Source organism: Salmo trutta, chromosome 35, assembly GCF_901001165.1.
Source record: "Salmo trutta chromosome 35, fSalTru1.1, whole genome shotgun sequence".
Lineage (NCBI taxonomy): Eukaryota > Metazoa > Chordata > Actinopteri > Salmoniformes > Salmonidae > Salmo > Salmo trutta.
Window position 1 is genome coordinate 31,072,487 of NC_042991.1, and position 20,915 is coordinate 31,093,401.

General features: G+C 42.5%; 1 protein-coding gene across 1 annotated transcript; it reads left to right on the plus strand.

Annotated features, from left to right (window-relative positions):
* The first annotated feature begins 605 nt into the window (after nt 1-605).
* Nucleotides 606-19,833, plus strand: xkr5a (XK related 5a). Its single transcript, XM_029734222.1, has 7 exons — nt 606-1,014; nt 5,973-6,156; nt 6,733-6,917; nt 12,497-12,709; nt 13,482-13,651; nt 14,029-14,140; nt 18,436-19,833. Exons 1-7 carry the CDS (start codon nt 888-890, stop codon nt 19,482-19,484), a joined length of 2,040 nt encoding a protein of 679 aa, XP_029590082.1. The 5' UTR covers nt 606-887; the 3' UTR covers nt 19,485-19,833.
* The last annotated feature ends 1,082 nt before the right edge of the window (nt 19,834-20,915 follow it).

The following is a 20,915-nucleotide window of genomic DNA, read 5'->3' on the forward strand; positions in this document are numbered from 1 at the left end:
CAGTTGTGCACCGGGGCCTCCCACTCCTCTTTCTATTCTGGTTAGAACCAGTTTGGGCTGTTCTGTGAAGGGAGTAGTACACAGCGTTGTACAAAATCTTCAGTTTCTTGCCAATTTCTTGCATGGAATAGCCTTAATTTCTCAGAACAAGAATAGACTGACAAGTTTCAGAAGAAAGTTATTTGTTTCTGGGCATTTTGAGTCTGTAATCGAACCCACAAATGCTGATGCTCCAGATACTCAACTAGTCTAAAGAAGGCCAGTTTTATTGCTTCTTTAATCAGCACAACAGTTTTCAGCTGTGCTAACATAATTGCAAAAGGGTTTTCTAATAATCAATTATCCTTTTAAAATGATAAACTTGGATTAGCTAACACAACGTGCCATTGGAACACAGGAGTGATGGTTGCTGATAACGGGCCTCTGTACTCCTATGTAGATATTCCATTTAAAAATCAGCTGTTTCCAGCTACCATAGTCATTTACAACATTAACAATGTCTACACTGTATTTCTGATCAATTTGATGTTATTTTAATGGACAATTTTTGTAGCTTTTCTTTGAAAAACAAGGATATTTCTAAGTGACCCCAAACTTTTGAATGGTAGTGTACATTTTTGTGATACTGAGGATTATAAACCAGGATAGCCACTTATGATCGAAGAAGAGGTGGCGAAAAAGTGTCAGGTAATGTATCACGGTCAATGTGACCATCGGGAGTTCGTACAGTACCTACTGTACTATCTCTTTAAAAACCGCACGGTGACGTCAGATATTTTTTGACAGGAGCCAGCCAGCAAAACGAGGATGTAACGGATCCACGGAGGGAGAAGGATGACAGTAATAATGTCCCCGGTTGGTTCTCGCGGCGCCCACGTCTCCGTATCATGATAAACGCTGGGCCCGTTGACCGTGTGATGCCCTCCGCGGCTCGGAGCGGGTGTTGGATAGCATGGTGCCAAGCTATCCTTTTCGGTGTGTCGGGGCTGGTGATACTGGCCGAAAGAACCTCGCGTAAGTGGACACCTAATACTAGCCACTTTAACTTTTGTTCTATTCTGCAAATGAACATTCACAGCACGTTCAAACAAACCTTGGACCGCTTTAGTGACCTTCACTGAGTTATATGCATTGGTAGAGCTCTTGGTTTGTCGACCAAATGTACCATTATGGGCTTCACGGAATGCGTATTTAGCTACAGTCTATCGTGCGCTTATTCCAGTACAGTTCAGCATCACTAGTTAGCCAAGTAGCCACACTAGCTAGTTAAGTAGAAGTACATAATGTGAATGTGGCGTGACCCGGTAACCTTGCTTTGCATTGTTCCATTGTGGTCTTTAAACCCTAAGATACCGGGACCCAGCTCCTTGCATGAAAATTACGCAGTGATTAGGACAGCCTCAGGAGACCTTCAAATAACATATTTCTGGAGAAGAGAAAATTCTATAAACATATTATAAAATGTGTGGTTTGTATCACTTAATGCCCTATGTCGCATACGTGTCAAGTGACTATACTTTGCAAAGGTACTCAGGTGTCTCTGGACATCTTATAAGTATTTTGCATGCGCTGAATTTCAGAAACTCACCTCTGGCAATGTACGAGATTAGTTTGGAGGAGCAGAACTTCCGTTTTTACAGGTTGGTGATGTCCACCATTTTCAGCGCCAATGTCCAGTAGTGTAGACCATACTAATTACCAAGAGTTTTAATTTATATTTTTCGTAGCTGTATATTTATCACCACAAACCAATGCTGGCACTAAGACCGTACTCAACGAGCCGTATAAGGCCATAAGCCAAAAATAAAATGCACATCCAGAGGCGACATTCCTAGTGGCCGGTGATTTTAATGCAGGGAAAATGCAACTAGATGGAAAACAACTCTAGGTGGCCTTTACTCCACACACAGAAACGCATTCAAAGCTCTCCCTCGGCTTCCATTTCATAAATCGGACCATAACTATCCTCCTGATTCCTGCTTACAAGCAAAAAGTCAAACAGAAGTACCAGTGATGCTCTCACTACAGAAGTGGTCCGATGAAGCGGATGCTACAGGACTGTTTCCCTAGTACAGACTGGAATATGTTCTGGCAATCGTCCGATAACATTGAGGAGTTTACCACATCAGTCACCGACTTCATTACTAAGTGCATCGACAACGTTTTTCCCACAGTAACTGTATGTACATATCCCAACCAGAAGCCGTGGATTACAAGTAACATCCACACTGAGCTAAAGGATAGAATTGCCACTTGCATTGAGCGGGACACTAAACCGGACGCTTACAAGAAATCCCTTCCGAGCCGTCAAACAGTCAAAACTTCAATACAGGACTAAGATCGAATCCTACTACGCCATACTGCCCTTTCCCACCTAGACAACACCTATGTGAGAATGCTGTTAATTGACTACAGCTCATCATTCAACACCATAGTTCCCTCTAAGCTCATCACTAAGCTCAGGACCCTGAGACTGAACACCTGTCTCTGCAAATGGACCCTGGACTTCCTGAAAGGCCGCCCCCAGGTGGTGAGGGTAGGCAACAACACATCTGCCATGCTGACACTCAACACGGGGGCCCCTCAGGGGTGCGTACTTAGTCCCCTCCTGTACTCCATGTTCACCTACGACTGCATTGTCGTGCATGACTCCAACACCATCATTAAGTTTGCTGACGACATAATGGTGGTTGGCCTGATCACCGATGACAATGAGACAGCCTATAGGGAGGAGGTCAGTGTCATGGTGTCGTGGACTACAGGAAACAGAGGGCTGAGCACGTCCCCGTCCACATCGACAGATCTGTAGTGGAGCGGGTCTAGAGCTTCAAGGAAGCTAAGGAATACTCATGGTTCACACAAGCCGACACAGTCGGAGGATTAAACCATTTGGCATGGGTCTTCAAATCCTCAAAAAGTTCTACAGCTGCACCATTGAGAGCATCTTGACTGGCTGCATCACTGCTTAGTATGGCAACTGCTTGGTATCCAATCGCAACATGCTAGAGACGGTAGTGCGCACGGCCCAGTACATCACTGGGGCCAAGCTCCCTGCCATCCAGGACCTCTATACCAGGCGGAGTCAGAGGACTATAACTACAGTGTCTGTATTGACCCGTTTTGTACTAATTCTTTTCACTTATCATACAGGCTGCTGCTACTGTTTATTATCTATCCTGTTGCATAGTCACTTTATCCTTACCTGTATGTACAGTACCAGTCTAAAGTTTGGACACACCTACTCATTCCAGGGTTTTTCTTTACTTTTACTATTTTCTACGTTGTAGAATAATAGTGAAGACATCAAAGCTATGAAATGACACATGGACTCATGTGGTAGTCCAAAAAGTGATAAACAAATAAATATATATTTGAGATTTGAGATTCTTCAAAGTAGCCACCCTTTGCCTTGATGACAGCTTTGCACAATTGGCATTCTCTCAACCAGCTTCACGAGGTAGTCACCTGGAATGCATTTCAATTAACAGGTGTGCCGTGTTAAGTTAATTTGTGGAATTTCTTTCCTTAATGCGTTTTGAACCAATCAGTTGTGTTATGACAAAGTAGGGTTGGTATACAGAAAATGGCCCTATTTGGTAAAAGACCAAGTCCATATTATGGCAAGAACAGCTCAAATTAGCAAAGAGAAATGACAGTCCATCATTACTTTAAGACATGAAGGTCAGTCAATGCGGAAAAAGTGCACTCACAAAACCCATCAAGCGCTATGATGAAACTGGCTCTATATATTTATTTGTTTATCACTTTTTTGACTACCACATGATTCCATGTGTCATTTCATAGCTTTGATGTCTGCCACAGGAAAGGAAGACCTATGCTGCAGAGGATAAGTTCATTAGTTAACTGTACCTCAGATCGCAGCCAAAATACATTTTTCACAGAGTTCCAGTAACAGACACATGTCAACATCAACTGTCCAGAGGAGACTGCATGAATCAGGCCTTCATGGACAAATTTCTGCAAAGAAACCACTACTAAAGGACACCAATAAGAAGAAGAGACTTGCTTGGGTCAAGAAACACGAGTAATGGACATTAGACCAGTGGAAATCTGTCCTTTGGTCTGATAAGTCCAAATTTTGGATTTTTCGTTCCAACCGCCGTGTCTTTGTGAAACAGTTGAACGGATGATCTCTGCATGTGTTGTTCCCACCATGAAGCATGGAGGAGGAGGTGTGATGATGTGGGGGTGCTTTGCTGGTGACACTGTCAGTGATTTATTTAGAATTCAAGGCGCATTTAACCAGCATGGCTACCACAGCATTCTGCAGTGATACCCCATCCCATCTGGTTTGCGCTTAGAGGGACTATCATTTTTTTTTCAACTGGACAATGACCCAACACACCTCCAGGCCGTGTAAGGGCTATTTGACCAAGAAGGAGAGTAATGGAGTGCTGCATCAGATGACCTAGCCTCCACAATCACCCGACCTCAACCCAATTGAGATGGTTTGGGATGAGTTGGACTGCAGAGTGAAGGAAAAGCAGCCAACAAGTGCTAAGCATATGTGGGAACTCTTTCAAGACTGTTGGAAAAGCATTCCTGGTGAAGCTGGTTGAGAGAATGCCAAGAGTGTGCAAAGCTGTCACCAAGGCAAAGGGTGGCTACTTTGAAGAATCTAAAATATATTTGATTTGTTTAACACTTTTTTGGTTACTACATGATTCCATATGTGTTATTTCATAGTTTTGATGCAATGTAGAAAATAACCCTGCACATCAACTCTGTACTGGTACCCCTTGTATATAGCCAAGTTATCGTTAGTCGTGTATTTATTCGTTGTTTTATTATGTTACTTTCTTTTGTTTCAAATTTTTTCTGTCTGCATTGTTGGGAAGGGCCCATAAGTAAGCAACTACACTTGTTGTTTACGAAGCATGTGAGAAATATAAACTGATTTGTAATTACAAAGATCGCTAAAAGTGTTTAAGGATCTCTTCATGAAGACTGTGGTTTCCTTTTATGTATTGATGGTGACATGTATGGTTGGGCTAGCCTTTCTACAGTGTGTCTTCTCAGAATGTACGATAGCTACATGCACTGAATTGGGATGATGCCAATCCATGGTCATCCGTGACAGCTTTTGGCTGAGGTTTCGCAAACCCAATTTAGCTACTATCACTCACAGTCCTATCTTGTTTCTATTGCTGGCTACATCCACTCAACTTGCATGCTGCAAATGATACCGATAATAAGATAAATGCTTTTGGTGATGTTTGATTGGAAAGGAGCAGGTGAGGTCCCCTCCGGGCCGTTCTTCTGGAAACAGGTGCTGTGCATCCTTGTTTGTGCATGTGAGAAGCCCTGAGTAAGCAGATCAATGACAAGAGCTCTGGCAAAGGTGACTGTCTGCGCGCGAAGCGACTTTGGCCTTGGCACGGATGGCTTTCAACCGGATAAAAATACTGCTGTGCCTGAGGTGCTCTCTAGGGCCCCACCAACGGAGACAGCCAGTCCGAAGGGATGTGACAGAAATAATCAATATCTAGCCAACGAGCACTTCTCTCCTCCAGCCAAGTTTGTGGTCAAGAGGCATACACTTTAAATGGCAATTCATTAATTAATGAGTATCAATGAATTTGATATGGTTTTTACATGTCAGTTTTTGTGAAACCAGGAAGTCAGGGCGAGAGGATTGTTTCCAAATGTACCATTAATCCACCCATCCTCTCGCTCGCTCGCTCACTCGCTCACTCGCTCACTCGCTCACTCACTGATTCATGTAGATTACTTTTTGTGCAATGGAATGTGTCACCATTCACTCCCACCATCGACTGTACAGAATGTAACCAAAATAAAACATTGTTGTAATCAGAATGTAATCTAAAATATTTTGTATGTAGTTAGGTAAATAGACCTTAGTACTTCAATGCAATGATACATTATAATACATTTGTAACAGTATAATAGTGTATCTATTTCTTCCCTGTGTGTGTATGTGTTCTATACAGTGATCTACTGCATAGGATTCTACCTATGGAATGAGGAAACGCATTGGGCGGGGTTGACCCTGGCCCTCCTGTTGCCAGGGATACTGGTCCAGGTGTTGAGTCTCAGGTGGTACCATGACGATGGGGAAGACCACTATTGGTTCCTGACCCTCACACACGTGTTGCAACTGGGCATCTTCCAAAGGTGAGCCCACCTGAACAATGGCCTCACCTGGGCACAAAAACAGAAATATGGAGGTACTATCTGAACTTGTCCAATTAGAAATGCTTGCTTTTGTTTTCTGTGACAAAATATTTTAGAACGTTTTATTTCCACTGTGCCTTAATGAACACCACCCTGACTCAGACAACAAGGCAATGGGGCTCAGAATTAGAATTTGACAGAAGTTCCTTTCAGCTCAGAGTAATTCAGAGTGAACATAATTTAGAATTCTGCCATTGATTTTCTTAGTTGGAGGAATAAGATCTCTTATCCTATTTGTCCTCTAGTACTATACCGGAAGTGATGTGTATTAGAGGTTACCTTGAGAGGTTTCCATCATTAAACCTGGAATCTTAAAATCTTCTGTGTATCTAATCTGAATTAGATACACAGAAAATTGTACATTATATCAAAATTGCAGAATTTCTTACACAATCCCACCAACACACAGTACATCGCATCATCCACCGCCATACATAGGGCTAGCGCTAGAGAGCATTGGGTTATCTCACCAGCTCTGTCTCACAGCTGTTGGTCTTTGTCTCCACTTTCTGTCAGGTTGTGGGACTGCATGGTGTCTGTATGGGACATGCAGGGCACTGCGGGGGAGCTGGGGGCAGCTGTGATGCAGCAGGCTGATGTGTCTGCCCTCCGCCTGTTAGAGGCCCTGGTCCTCACCCTCCCGCAGACCCTGCTGCAGACCTACGTCCTGGCCGTCACTGACGTGGAACTCGACTCCCCGGGTAAGACACCACTGTACCCAGGCAATTAATTACAAAGAAACAAACATATAACATAAATCATATGTTATTAATTACTGCACTGAACACAAATATAAAAGCAACATGCAACAATTTAAACGATTTTACTGATTTACAGTTCATATAAGGAAATTAGTCAATTTAAATAAATTCATTAGGCCCTAATCTAATGATTTCACATGACTGGGAATACAGATATGTCTCTGTTGGTCACAGACACATTAAAAAAATAGGTAGGGGCATGGGTCAGAAAACCAGTCAGTATCTGGTGTGACAACCGTTTGCCTCATGCAGTGCGACACATCTCCTTCGCATAGAGTTGATCAGGCTGTTGATTGTGGAATGTTGTCCCAATGGCTCTACGAAGTTGCTGGATATTGTCGGGAACTGAAACGATCCAGAGCATCCCAAATATGCTCCACGGGTATTATTTCTGGGGAGTATGCAGGCCATGGAAGAACTGGGACATTTTCAGCTTCCAGGAATTGTGTACAGATCCTTGCAACATGGGGCTGTGCATTATCATGCTGAAACATGAGGTGATGGCGGCAGATGAATGGCGCGACAATGGGCCTCAGGATCTCGTCTATCTCTGTGCATTCAAATTACCATCAATAAAATGCAATCGTGTTCGTTGTCCATAGCTTATGCCTGCCCATAACATAACCCCACCTCCACCATGGGGCCACTCTGTTCACAACGTTGACTTCAGCAAACCGCTCGCCCACACGACACCATACACGCTGTCTGCCATCTGCCCGGTACAGTTGAAACCGAGATTCATCCGTGAACTTCTCCAGTGGCCACTCAAGGTGACCATTTGCCCACTGAAGTCAGTTACGACGCCAAACTTGCAGTCAGGTCAAGACCCTGGTGAGGACGACGAGCATGCAGATGAGCTTCCCTGAGACGGTTTCTGACAGTTTGTGCAGAAATTATTTTGTTGTGCAAACCCACAGTTTCATCAGCTGTCCGGGTGGCTGGTCAGATAATCCAGCAGGTGAAGAAGCCGGATGTGGAGGTCCTGGGCTGGCGTGGCTACACGTGGTCTCTCAAATGCAATTGGAGGCGGCTTATGGTAGAGAAATTAACATGAACTTCTCTGGCAACAGCTCTGGTAGACATTCCTGCAGTCAGCATGCCTATTGCGCACTCCCTCAACTTAAGATATCTGTGGCATTGTGTTGTGTGAACATTTTAGAGTGGCCTTTTATTGATTGTCCCCAGCACAAGGTGCACCTGTGTAATGATCATGCTGTTTTTAATCAGATTCTTGATATGCCACACCTTCATCAGGTGTATGGATTATCTTGTCAAAAGAGAAATGATCACTAACAGGGATGTAAACAAACGTATATATTTTTTAAATACGATTTTTGTGCGTATGGAACATTTCAGGCATCTTTTATTTCAGCTCATAAAACATGGGACCAACACTTTACATGTTGTGTTTATATTTTTTGTTCAATATATGTAATAATACAATTTTGACCATCTCTTAGTGTATGGGCCCGTATTCATGAAGTGTACTGATCTAGGATGAAGTTTAAACTGACCCTAGATCACCACTCCTGCACTGAGATGCTTGATACACAAGGCTCTTGGCCTCCCATCTGGTGTGTGTCAAGCGTCTCACAATAGAGGTGCTGATTTACGATCAGTTTAGCCTTTTAGATCACATTGGTTAGGTTTCCATCCAATTGGTGAGAGATTTTCATGCGAATATCCACATATGAACAAGATGCTTATTTCCCCACCAGATATGTGTTTTCATAAAGTTGACTTGTTGCTTATAAAAGGCTGTGCGTGATGACGTAGTGCAAATAAAAGTACATTTTGCGGTTACGTTTTCATGTACAGGAAAAAAACTAGTTAAATGGGTTTCCATCGCATTTTCAACTCTACTGATGGTTTTGTCACAAAAACATGTTATATACCGAGTGTGTCCACTCTGGTTATGGCACATGCGCTCTAGCATCTGCACTCTGTTGGCTAGAGCACATGTATTGCCTACAAAAATAATACTAAAATAATACTTTTTATTTGTCAAACTGGCAGCCAAGCATTGATGATCATGTCACCACAATAAGACCCTCAATATTTATTGGAAAGGAGCATTAAGCTGATCACCTTCCACTTTCACCACCCTGTGAAGTTCATCATAACTTATTTAATCTCTAGCCTAATCAATCAATAAATCAATCAAATTAATTTACAGAGCCCTTTTTACAACAGCAGTTGTCAGTAAGTGCTTATACAGAAACCGAGCCTAGAAACCCCAGAGAGCAAGTAATACAGATGTAGAAGCACAGTGGCTAGGAAAAACTCCCTAGAAAGGCAGGAACCTATGAAGAAACCTAGAGGAACCAGGCTCTGAGGGGTGGCCAGTCCTCTTCTGGCTGTGCTGGGTGTAGATTATAAGAGTATATGGCCATTAAGGCCAGATTGTTCTTCAAACGTCTATAGAAGACCAGCAGGGTCAAATAATAATCACAGTGTATGTAGAGGGTGCAAGAGGTCAGCACCTCGGGACTTAATGTCAGTTAGCTTTTCATAGCTGAGCAATTCGAGGTTGAGACAGCATGTGGGGGGGGGGGGGTCCAGTGAACAGGTCAGGGTTCCATAGCCGCAGGCAGAACAGCAGAAACTGGGTATCCAGCACAACCAGGTGGACTAGGGACGGGGCCAGCCACGAGTCATCAGGCCAGGTAGTCCTGAGGCATGGTTCTTGAGCTCAGGTCCTCCGGGAGGGGGAGAGAGATGGGATAATTAGAGGGAGCATACCTAAGATCACACAGGACACCAGATAAGACAGGAGAATTACACCAGATATAGCAGACTGGCCCTAGCCCTACGGCACATAGAATATTGCAGCATAGATACAGGAGACTGAGTCGCAATGTCATCGCGTGACTCCTAAGTTTACTTCAATATGATGGTTATATCAATATTTGCGCATAAAAGCCTTTCTACAGATATTTCTCCCTTAATTCATTTTTACAGACACAAAGATCCCACCTTGTCTAGCGTATTTTGTTTTGTCGACATTTTGAAAGTTTACTCTCAGGCCTGTACTTTACTCGCATAAAAAGGTTGGACGGAAACCTGGCTTCAGAATAAGATTCCACGGACAGTGGACAAGCCGATCCTAGGGTTGGATTGGGAATAAGAAAAAAAGCTGTCTAACACCCAACCAATTGTGAAGATGTACAATTGTATCTTATACTGCCCTATTCTGAATTCATGACATTTCCCTGTAACATTTTCCCTGCATATGTATGAAATAGGGAGGTCAAACGATAACAACATTTAATTGAGTTCATCGCAGGATTTGCTGTGATTAATTACGATTAATGGAAAATTCGTTTTTTTTTTTTTTTTTTTTTTACATAATATTTGTTATACAAAAAGCATTACAACAATATTAAAGTCTTGATTTTTGTCAAGTAACGATTAGCTAAATTGATATGGCACACTTTCTTTAGCCTCACTAGCTAGGTTTCGATCCAATTGGCGACAGATTTTCATGTGAATATTCGAGAATCCGCATTAAGAAAATATGCACATTTTCTCAACAGTGGTATGTTTTCACCAAACAGACTTATTGCAGAAGTCAGTGCGTGATGACGTAGAGCACACAAAGTGTACTTTTTCGTAAAAATGTTCATGTACCGAATACATCAGCATAAGACCTTCAATATTTATTGGAAAGGACCATCAAGCTCATCGCTGTGCGCTTTCACCATCCTCATCATAACTTATTTAATCTTTAGCCTGTAGCCTAATAAACTTCATGGTTTCCTGTGTAGTAAGTTCTATGGATGGTCTTAAACTGCAGTAATTTATGTCTGAGATTATGGGCATTCAAGTATATCTGTATCCATTCATCATCATCAATAGCTTCTACCAGGTCTTCCTCCCATTTTGTTTTACAAAAATAATTACCTTGGTGTACATTTTATACATGATATTATCCAAGAATAGAATCAATGGTTCACCCGGTATACCCTGATGAAGACAGCTTGTCTGTCGAAACGTTGGACATAAATATTTTTGCATCTGAACTCCTAGAGTCTCCTTTTTATTTTTTTTAAGTGTTCCAGTCCGCTAGCCAGCATCTCGCCTAAATAGGCGTGTGTTTCTTTCACCTCAATAATTGAAATTACCATTATTCCAGACTATAGCTTTAAGGACCAACTTTGGGATGCTCAGTTACACTACTAGCTCAGCACTGTGAATGAACACTAGTTAGATTTTTTTTATGATAAATTAAACAGCCGTTACCTTGCCAGCTACATCAGCCAACTAAAGAGTAGACAGTTTCTGTTCTGCTTGCTTTTACAACTCGGAGAAAGAATGTTGCCAGGTTCCCTCCAGATGTGACGCTTGGCATTCAGGCCAAAGTTTCATCAGACCAGATAATCTTGTATTTCATGGTCCAAACAGGCTGTCATGTGCCTTTTACTAAGGAGTGACTTCTGTCTGCCCACTCTTAACATAAAGGCCTGATTGGTGGAGTGCTGCAGAGATGGTTGTCCTTCTGAAAGGTTCTCCCGTCTACACTGTAGAGCTATGTCAGTGACCATCAGGTTCTTGGTCACCGCCCTGACTAAGGCCCTTCTCCCCGGATTGTTCAGTTTGGCCGGGTGGCCAGCTCTAGGAAGAGTCTTGGTGGTTCCAAATATCTTCCATTTAAGAATGATGGAGACCACTGTGTTGTTGGGGACCTTTAATGCTGCAGACATGTTTTGGTGTCCTTCCCAGATCTGTACCTCGACCTCATGGCTTGGTTTTTGCTCTGTTGTGCACTGTCAATTTGGGACCTTTTAATAGACAGGTGTGTGCCTTTCCAAATCATGTCCAATCAATTGAATTTACAACAGGTGGACTCCAAGTTGTAGAAACATCTCAAGGATGATCAATGGAAACAGGATGCACCTGAGCTCAATTTTGAGTCTCATAGCAAAGGGTCTGAATACTTATGTAAATAAGGTATTTTTATTTTGAATAAATGTACAAATATTTCTAAAGACCTGTTTTCACTTCGTCATTATGAGATATTGTGTAGATTGCTGAGGAATTACTTTTATTTAATCCATTTTTGAATAAGGCTGTAACGTAACAAAATGTGGAAAAAGTCAAGGGGTATGAATACTTTCCGAAGGCACTGCATGTAATTTTGTTACCGAAATATACAGTCATATCCTAAAGAACTGAGGATTCCCTAACATTCTGGAATTTTCATTGAAATCAGATCAAACGGCGCAATCCATCAGATCAAACGGCGCTGTCCATCAGATCATGCCAGCTCATCTGGGACTATAAAGGTCTACAATCAGGATGGGAACCTTGTTGAGAAGTGAAATGGAAGCCGGTTATAGTCAGCCACTTAAAATAGGAAGGAAAGAAAATCTCTAAGAAACAAACTTGTAATTGGTCATTTTTGTCATGGAAAAACCTGTTCTGTAAAAAAGATCTAATCTTTTCTCTCTCCCCCCACTCCCCCCGCCCCCCCATACTTCCCTCTTTCTCACCCTCTCCCCATTCATCCGCCTCCACAGTGGCAGCATGCGCCGGCCTGTGCCTGCTGTCGCTGTCCTGGGCGCTGGTGCTGTTCAGCCGGGCGTGCTGCCTTATACGCCCAGGGCACCTGGCCATGCCCCCAGCCGCCCTGCTGTGCCAGCTGCTGTGGAGGGCGGGCATGCTGGGTGCCCGGGTGGCAAGCCTCATGTCCTTCGCCCGCTACTTCCACTGGTGGACCTGCGGAGTGGCAGGTGAGAGAGAGAGAGAGAGAGAGAGGGAGGGAGGGAGAGAGGGAGGGAGGGAGCAGTGCACAACTGGAGAAACTAGAGGGCTTTTCACACGACTGAGCAAAATCAAGCCAAGCCAAACCAAGCTGTACTGAGCAGGCCTGGTTAAGCATTCACATAGTTGCTAGAAACCCTGCTGAAAAGGACAATGTGAACAGAGAATATCTGAGCCAGGCCAGCACAGTTTGGTTCTGGTCGGCATGATCGTATAAAGGTAGAGAGAGATAGTTATTGTTAACTCCTTGAGCATCAGTATTTACTCAGAACTCGATTGTAGTCAATAATGCAGATTTGAGATGCTTCACAATCATCTGACAACAGAACCAATCAAAATGGTAATTTAGAATAAACTGATTTGACCTACAATTGACCTCTACATGCATTATACCAAATTATCAAAGCCTCAGGTTTGATTATAAGTAAACAAATCAACAAAAGGCATCTTCACAACACGTATCGCCCTTCAAAGCTAGTTTCTTGGCAACCAGTGTCCCCCTGCATGACGATGCACAATACCTCTTACCTCTGTCTCTGTTCCCTCTGGTCCTGCTGAGCACACGTGCATACACACACAAAACCCTGTCTCTCTCTTTCTCCGTCACACATGCACACACACACACACATACACACACACCCTCTCTCTGTCACATACACACACACACTCTGTATTCCCACCACAGTAGTGCTCTGCTGTCTAATTCACTGTGGAATAATGTATTTTTACATTGACCTCCAGGCTTCCACTGGCTCACAGCGTCTTTCTGGCTGGTCGCCCAGCAACCCGATATCTGCACTGGCCCATGGCGCTGGCGGCTGTTCAACGCCGTGCTGGGATTAGTCCACATCTTCCTCTTCCTCAATGTCAAAGAAGGCCCCTCGCGCTTCCGCATGGCCGGCTTCTACCTGGTACGTACGAGAGAGAAGAATCTCGATAGAGGGTAAACTCATACGCAGCAACTGAATTACCCTTTGGGGACAATAAAGATATTAGTTAGTTCAGATTTAGTTCAGTTTCAATTTCCTGCTTCTACGTGGTAAGTATGATGACAAGGAGGATGAGGATTGCCCTTCGGGGACAATAAAGATTGGTTTAATTTGAATTGAGTGTGCAGCTTAGGAATGTTCTGATTGACTTCTGTTTGAATCTCCTGGTGCTCGTTGTCATGCCTTGTCTTATGCCTTCACCCCTGTGTCTTTGAGATGAGTTGTATATTTTTGGAGGGGGGGGGGGGCTGGCTATTTGTTCACTCTCCTGACCTCTCGTTTGACCTCTTCTCCTATAGGCCATGCTACTGGAGAATGCCACACTACTAGTGGCAGCGTCAGACTTCCTCAGTGAGAAATCATGGGATAGCATAACCCTCCCTACCGTCGTGCTGTGCAGCTTCCTGCTTGGTGAGTCAATCTTTGGAGTCTCCCTATTCTAATGTAGAATTTAGTTTTAACCCCCAGGTTATGCCTGAGGTGTGTGCACAGAACAGAGGATGTTAAAAAGAGCTATTATAAAACTAAAGTTAAACCTATTACGTGTTAAAAGGAAACAAGTAGGCCTACTTCTTATATTCAAATTTAGATTTCATTTAGGGCAAATTCTACTACCAGAGCAACCTCAAATATCCCAGATTTAGTAATGTTCATGGTTGTAAGGGATATATAGTCTATCTAAGGGCTGGCTTGCAGTTGTTCTATTGACATGCTGTAGACGGCTGTCGCAGTGACCATCATAAATGTTCTATTGTTGTCCGACACCAACTTGTCGTTATGAAAAGTATAAACACAAAAATGACAGCCTCTACATGACATCAGCAGCTTGGTCATCCAAATAGCATAACTACTGGATTTTAACACCAATAAACCCATTCGTTTCAAAATAATTGTTTGTATATGTCATGCCAGGCAGCTAAAAGAAACTATCTAGCAACTAAAAGCAACTTCCTAAAGGATGTTTTGGTATGTTTTTAGCTTGTTAGCTGGCTAGCCAGTTCAAATAGAGCATAGCTGAAAATGTCTTAACTTTAGCTAAAAAAAATTGTCAGTATTGCAAGAAAATAAACTTACAATAAGATCATTATTTACAAGGTAGTGGTGAACTTTCTAGAAGAGTCTTGTTACTGTCACAAACCAGGTTTTCATCCAACCTTTTTATGCCAGTTTATTTTATTAGGATCCTCATTAGCTACTGCACATGCGGCAGCTACTCATGGGGTCCACATAATACATGACAAAGTACAGAACAGTAAGACAAGAACAACATGAAATAAAAAAAGAGTTGTATATAGGAAAGACACCAAGAGACAACAAAAATACTATTTAAACACTATTCATATATTCTTATATACACTACAGTTAAATTTGATTATTTATAAAGAGAAGAGGCGCTGTGATACAATATGTTTTTTTTTTTTTAAGCTAAACATGCTTTTTGCCTCAACCTCTGGTGGCAGAGCATTCCACGATGACATGGCTCTATACGTAACTGAGCGACGCGCGACAGTACATCTGTTTTCAGTTTAGGTGCTGTGAAGAAAGTGTGCTGTCTGGTGGGATATGCATGTCTGTTTGAAGTGTATGTATGACTATCATGCATGTTGTTGATGTTAGTTCTATGTGTGCAGTTAAGGGCAAGGTGTGCTGCTTTGTTTTGACAGCTGCAGATTTGCTTTTCTCTGCTGCACCTGACCATGTTGCCGGAGAGTAATCAAGATGGGACAATATCAGAGCCTAAACAACTAGCACAGTTGATCTTTGTCAAACACACAGCATATATTTTCTAACAGACATACCTCTCCCCATCTTTACAACAACTCTGTCAATATGACTTGACCATGATAACTGACATGTTCCTCCTAGGAGTTCAGCTTCTTCACCTTGTTCAATGTTCATACCCTTTATACATAACTCCAGCTGAGGTTTAGGTCTAAGGTAATGCTTTTAACCAAATCCAATTCTTTTTCAGACCAGTTTATTATTAATGACCCATTCTGACACTGACTGTAAGTCCATTCTAAGAGTCTCAGTGAGCTCACTGGCTGTAGGTGCTGATGTGTACATTGTGCAGTCATCAGCATGCATAGTCATTTTAGGTTCTTGTAAAACAAGTGGCAAAATAATTTCTAATGCAACTGCCCTGAGGGATACCACACTGCACACAGCTGATGTTAGTGAAACATGTTGGATAAAACATGGCATGACAGGCCTTATGGAAACGGATCATTTGTCTGTAAACTTTCCAAATGTTGTCAAAACAAAATCTGATATGTACCCATTGTTCCTCCTTTAGTGCGTTGGTAGCGAGTTGATACAATTCCACGTCTGGGAGGTTAAAACCACCCTGAGACCTAGGAAGTCGTAAAACTTTTTATTCTATACATTTTATTTGCTCATATAAAGTATGTTATGACTGAGTATACTTTTTTAAAGAATGTCTTTGGTGGGGTAATTGGTATTACAGAAAATAAATAAAAAATCATTGACAGCCATGCAATTCTAAAGAGGTTTATTCTGCCTGTAAGATTTATGGGAAGATTTATTCCATTTAATTAGATCTGCTTTCATATTGTTGAGTAATGGAATAAAGTTCCATTTCTCAAGCTCATGCTCATCCCCAGAATCTTTGTCTTATTTTGAAAGGATAAAGCTAAGAACATAAACAACTTAATAATTAAGAACACTATAACAATATGGTAGGCCGTCATTGTAAATAATAATTTGTTCTTAACTGACTTGCCTAGTTAAATAAAGGTTAAATAAAAAAAAAAATATGGAAGATAATGTATTCTACGAGCACCAATATCACTTCCTAAAAACACAACCTTATTGAACAATCTTTAGATAGCTTTTCAGAATTCACCGATAAATTGATCCACATGGAAAACTAAAGGCATAGAAAACATGAATGACTTGGTAACAGGAAATGCATTTATTTCCATGCCAGAACGAAAAAGTAATTTTGGGCTGACCAATGTAGATTGTTTCAAATATATGCAACTTAAGTTACACATCACAACATTTCTATTTGAAATCTTTTGGACATCAGAGCAACCTTGAGGGAATCTTATTTGAGTTAGAAAAGGATATTCATATGATAGGTAATGTATACACATTTTCGCAGAGAGCATATCCAGCTGACAATCTTTTAGAAAAAAAGTAGTGAAATAAAAAAAAATATTGGAACCAAGACTTAAAAAGAACTGATGTTGGCACCAGATAGAGGGAAAGTTGCAGCATAACTAATGAAATTATAGTTAACACAAAATGTAAGCTTAATCCAGTATAAGCTAATTTATAGAATGTATTATACAATAGACAAAATTCACACATTCTGCAGCACAACGGCAGTGTCATGTCTTAAGTGTAAAACGAATAATGACTCAATAATCCTTCTGGGAACGCTAGGAAGTCTGGAAGTTGTGGGCGGAGCTAGAAAGTTGGTTGTCAGAATTACAATGTCAACTTAATTTGAATCCATCTCTCGAACATATTTCAACACATGGCATTTGGGGGTGTAGTGAGATACCCAATGGGTTGGACGGTTCTCTTCTCATCACTCATCTTGGAAATAAATCAATCCACCATCATTAACACAATGGAAAAATCGAAACAAAATGGTGCAGTTTCAGGCCATGTGGCGGAAAGATGGTGGCACTGGAGATGGGAGTGTGTGCTAGTGGGTCTGGGCAGGTGTGATGTAGTTGATGTTTGTATGTTTGTTTTGTATTGTTTATAAAAGATACAATAAAATTGTAAAAAAAAAAAACGCTAGACAAGGTGGGATCTTTTTGTGTATCTGAAATTAATTTTGTGAGAAATGGTGGTGGAATTGCCTTTATGTGCAAATATTGGTACTGTATAATAACCATCGTATCGAAGTAAACTTGGGAGTCCCTAAATTATATGGTGTGGGGTCCTCCCACTACGACTCGGGAATGTATGCAGTTTATTTGGCTTTTTTTTAATGCAGATTTTAGAATATTCACATAAATCTGTCGCAAATTGGATGGCAACCTAACTACTGTTTGGTAACCATGACAACAGACACTCTGACAGGGTCAAAGTTCTGCGAAAAGGAAAATGGAAGCGACTACATTCCGTCGGAATGTCTGTAGACAGACTCCGACGGAGTATAAATTAAATGTTATTTTGACCAGTGAGGTTCAAAAACGTGATTTTTCTGTGTTTTATATATATATATATATATTACCACACTATGAGGTTGTAATAATACTGTGAAATTGTGAAAATAATGATAATGCCCTTTCAGTGTAAGAGCTGTTTGAAAAGACTGCCTGAAATTTCAGCCTGTTTTGGTGGGATGGCGTTTTAGCCTGCTGTTATGACATCACCAGACAGTAAATGTGTTAACAGACCAATAAGAATGTTCCAAACCTCTGCCAATAACAGCTGGTTTTCAGTTTTCCTCTCCCAACTCAGACCACTCCCAGACAGTCCTAGCAAAATTCTTTCTTTTTGAGCATTTTAATTGAAAACAATCACATTAAGGTACTTATTTGTTACCAAGAAATGATTTGATATTGAGATAAAAATGGCTGCATAGGACCTTTTTTTAAAGCACCATGTCAAGCTTCAGACACAACCAACTTTTACTGTTTCCCATAGGGAACTTTCAATCCCACCCTTTACTACACTGCGTGTTTCTAAGTCTCCCCCTCTCTTTTCTCTCCCTACTCCAGGCACCACCTCTCTGGTCCTGTACTACCGCTTCCTCCACCCCAAGTCCACCGAGATCGCCCAGGGCAAGGGCCAGCGCCTGGGCCACCACAACCACCACATGGGCTCCACCTGTTTAGAGGGCCTGGAGCAGGGCGAGTCTTCCTACTCCCTGGGGGGTGGGGGTGGTGTCAGAAGCCTCCCCCAGGCTGCCCCCCCCTCCCTGCATAACCACGGCAGCTTCTCCCTCTCAGGCGTGGCCGGCTCCCTCTTGGAGCATCCTGGGAGTTGTGGTCCCAGGCTGGGTAACTCATGCCCCTGCCGCCACCACCACTGGCTCCTGATTCGCTTGGCACTAAAAACCGGTGACTTGGGGAAGATTAATTGCGCCTATGGTTCTGGCAGTGTGGCGGCCATCTTGGAAGTGGACGAGTCCTATTGTAACTCTGAGGCCAAGAGTACGGGCGGCGGCGGGACGACCACAGCAGGCGGCGGCAGCTGCGACGGGGTTTCCGGGGCCTCAGTGTCTGAATCGCAAGGAATGAAAGGGGGCTTGGCGCACCTCTCGGACTGCAAGGAGGAGTTCCAGAGCGCTAGCGATGAGCCCACGTCGGCCGAGACGCCCGGCGAGGGCGAGGAGGAGAGCAAGGACAGCCTGGAGGACATAGAGAGCCCGCTGGAGTCGCCGGTTTCTGACTCCTTCAAGCGTAGCTCGCCCGAGGGCAAATCGTTGTTTGGGAAAAGCCCCGAGCCCTACTTTTGCCCTAACACCACCTTGTCCAGCACCACACTGTACTTCAGCGCTGACCCCCAGTCCCCCAGCAGCACCAGCAACCCCCACCTGGACCGGGTCAGCCCCCCCATGGGCATGGCAGGCCTTAGCTTCATCCCCAGCAACCCTGCCCATAGGGACATGACGGGCCTGCAGATGGGTCGGATGGGTCCGTGCTACACCTCAACACCCAAACTGGACTCTGGGGCGCAGGGGGACTCACCGCCAAGCATCCCCCATCTGAGTGGTCCCAGGAGGCAGCTGATACTGTCACGCCGAGACCAGGATGATGGATTTTAGTAAAGAGAGAGATAAAAAGACAGATGGGAGAGAGAGACTGATTATGCTTCCTCTCTATTGACTTTCCAATCTCAACGCCAGCTCAAAACCAGCTCAATTAGAAGCACACATATCTTATGTAATATACATTTCCTATAGAAGTGCACCGTTACCAACTCTTGCTGATCATTCCAAGTACCAAGTACTTTCTCTTGAGGATCGGCCGATACCGGCGAGTACCGATTCAAGTATTTATTTTTCATAACATGAACTTTAACCCAGTTCAATCAATGCTACCTCCTAATCAACCAAACATAATGCAGTAAACAAATAATGACATATAAAAACACAAAAATGCTTTTAAAAAGAATAATTTCAGTACAATAACAAATATAGAAAAGTTATTCTACGAAAACTAGTAGTGCTGGGAATTGCCAGGGACCTCACGATACGATATTATCACCATACTTGGGTGCCGATACGATATGTTTTGTGATTTTTACGCTTCTATATGTATTGCGATTCGATGTTCCAAACATATTGCTCACTATATGTCTGCTGCAGAGGGACAAGAGAGCCATGAGAAAACCAGTTTTAATCAGTCATGGAAATAAAAGTGCTGAAAAGATATTGGCTCACCATTTATAAAGGAGAACACGCTATAGAAGGAAAAATACCGGAGTATTGGCACAGGTACAGTCGACCTAGCGCAAAATTTATATCGCAATATCGTAAAAACGAATATCCCGATGTGTAACCGTATCGATGATTTTTTTTTTTTTCTCTCCCATCACTACTAGGCAGGAGACATGACCTCGGCTAAAGTGAAGATGCCCACCACAATATGTCAGCTACATATCTGAACGTTGTCTCTGCTAGCATTTACGGATACCCGGTTCAAGTAGTAGCATATCGGCCCGATACCAAGTACCATTGATGCACCTCTAATTTCCTTGTGTGTTTTTGTTATTCTTTTGAAAAGATGCTCGCTCCCCCCAAAATGAACATGTGATCAGGGGGGTATTCACTAGGATCCAAACAAAACCAACCGGAAGCAAACAGTCTTAACAGGGAGTGACTAACCTGAACTTGTCCAATAAGAAACAGTTGTTTTCAGTGCAAAAAAAAAACGTTTTGCTACCGTTTGCTATGTTGTGGAGTAATGGCTACACCACTGGTGAACATATACATTCATTTGCTGACACTGCTTAGGACAGACAGGGCTCCAATGTCTACTCGACAAAACTGTTTGATGGTGAAATTTGACAGGTGTCTCGCTTTTATAGGACACCATTTGCCTTTTGCGAAGTTGTTCATATTAACAAACATATTTATTGCTAAGAGCTAATTCATATTTTTAAGGTATATTATGTTGTCAAAAATATAGATGTTTTTTATTCTTTGTCTCAAAGCCATGTTGAACATGTTAACTTGCTAAATGCAGTTTTTCGG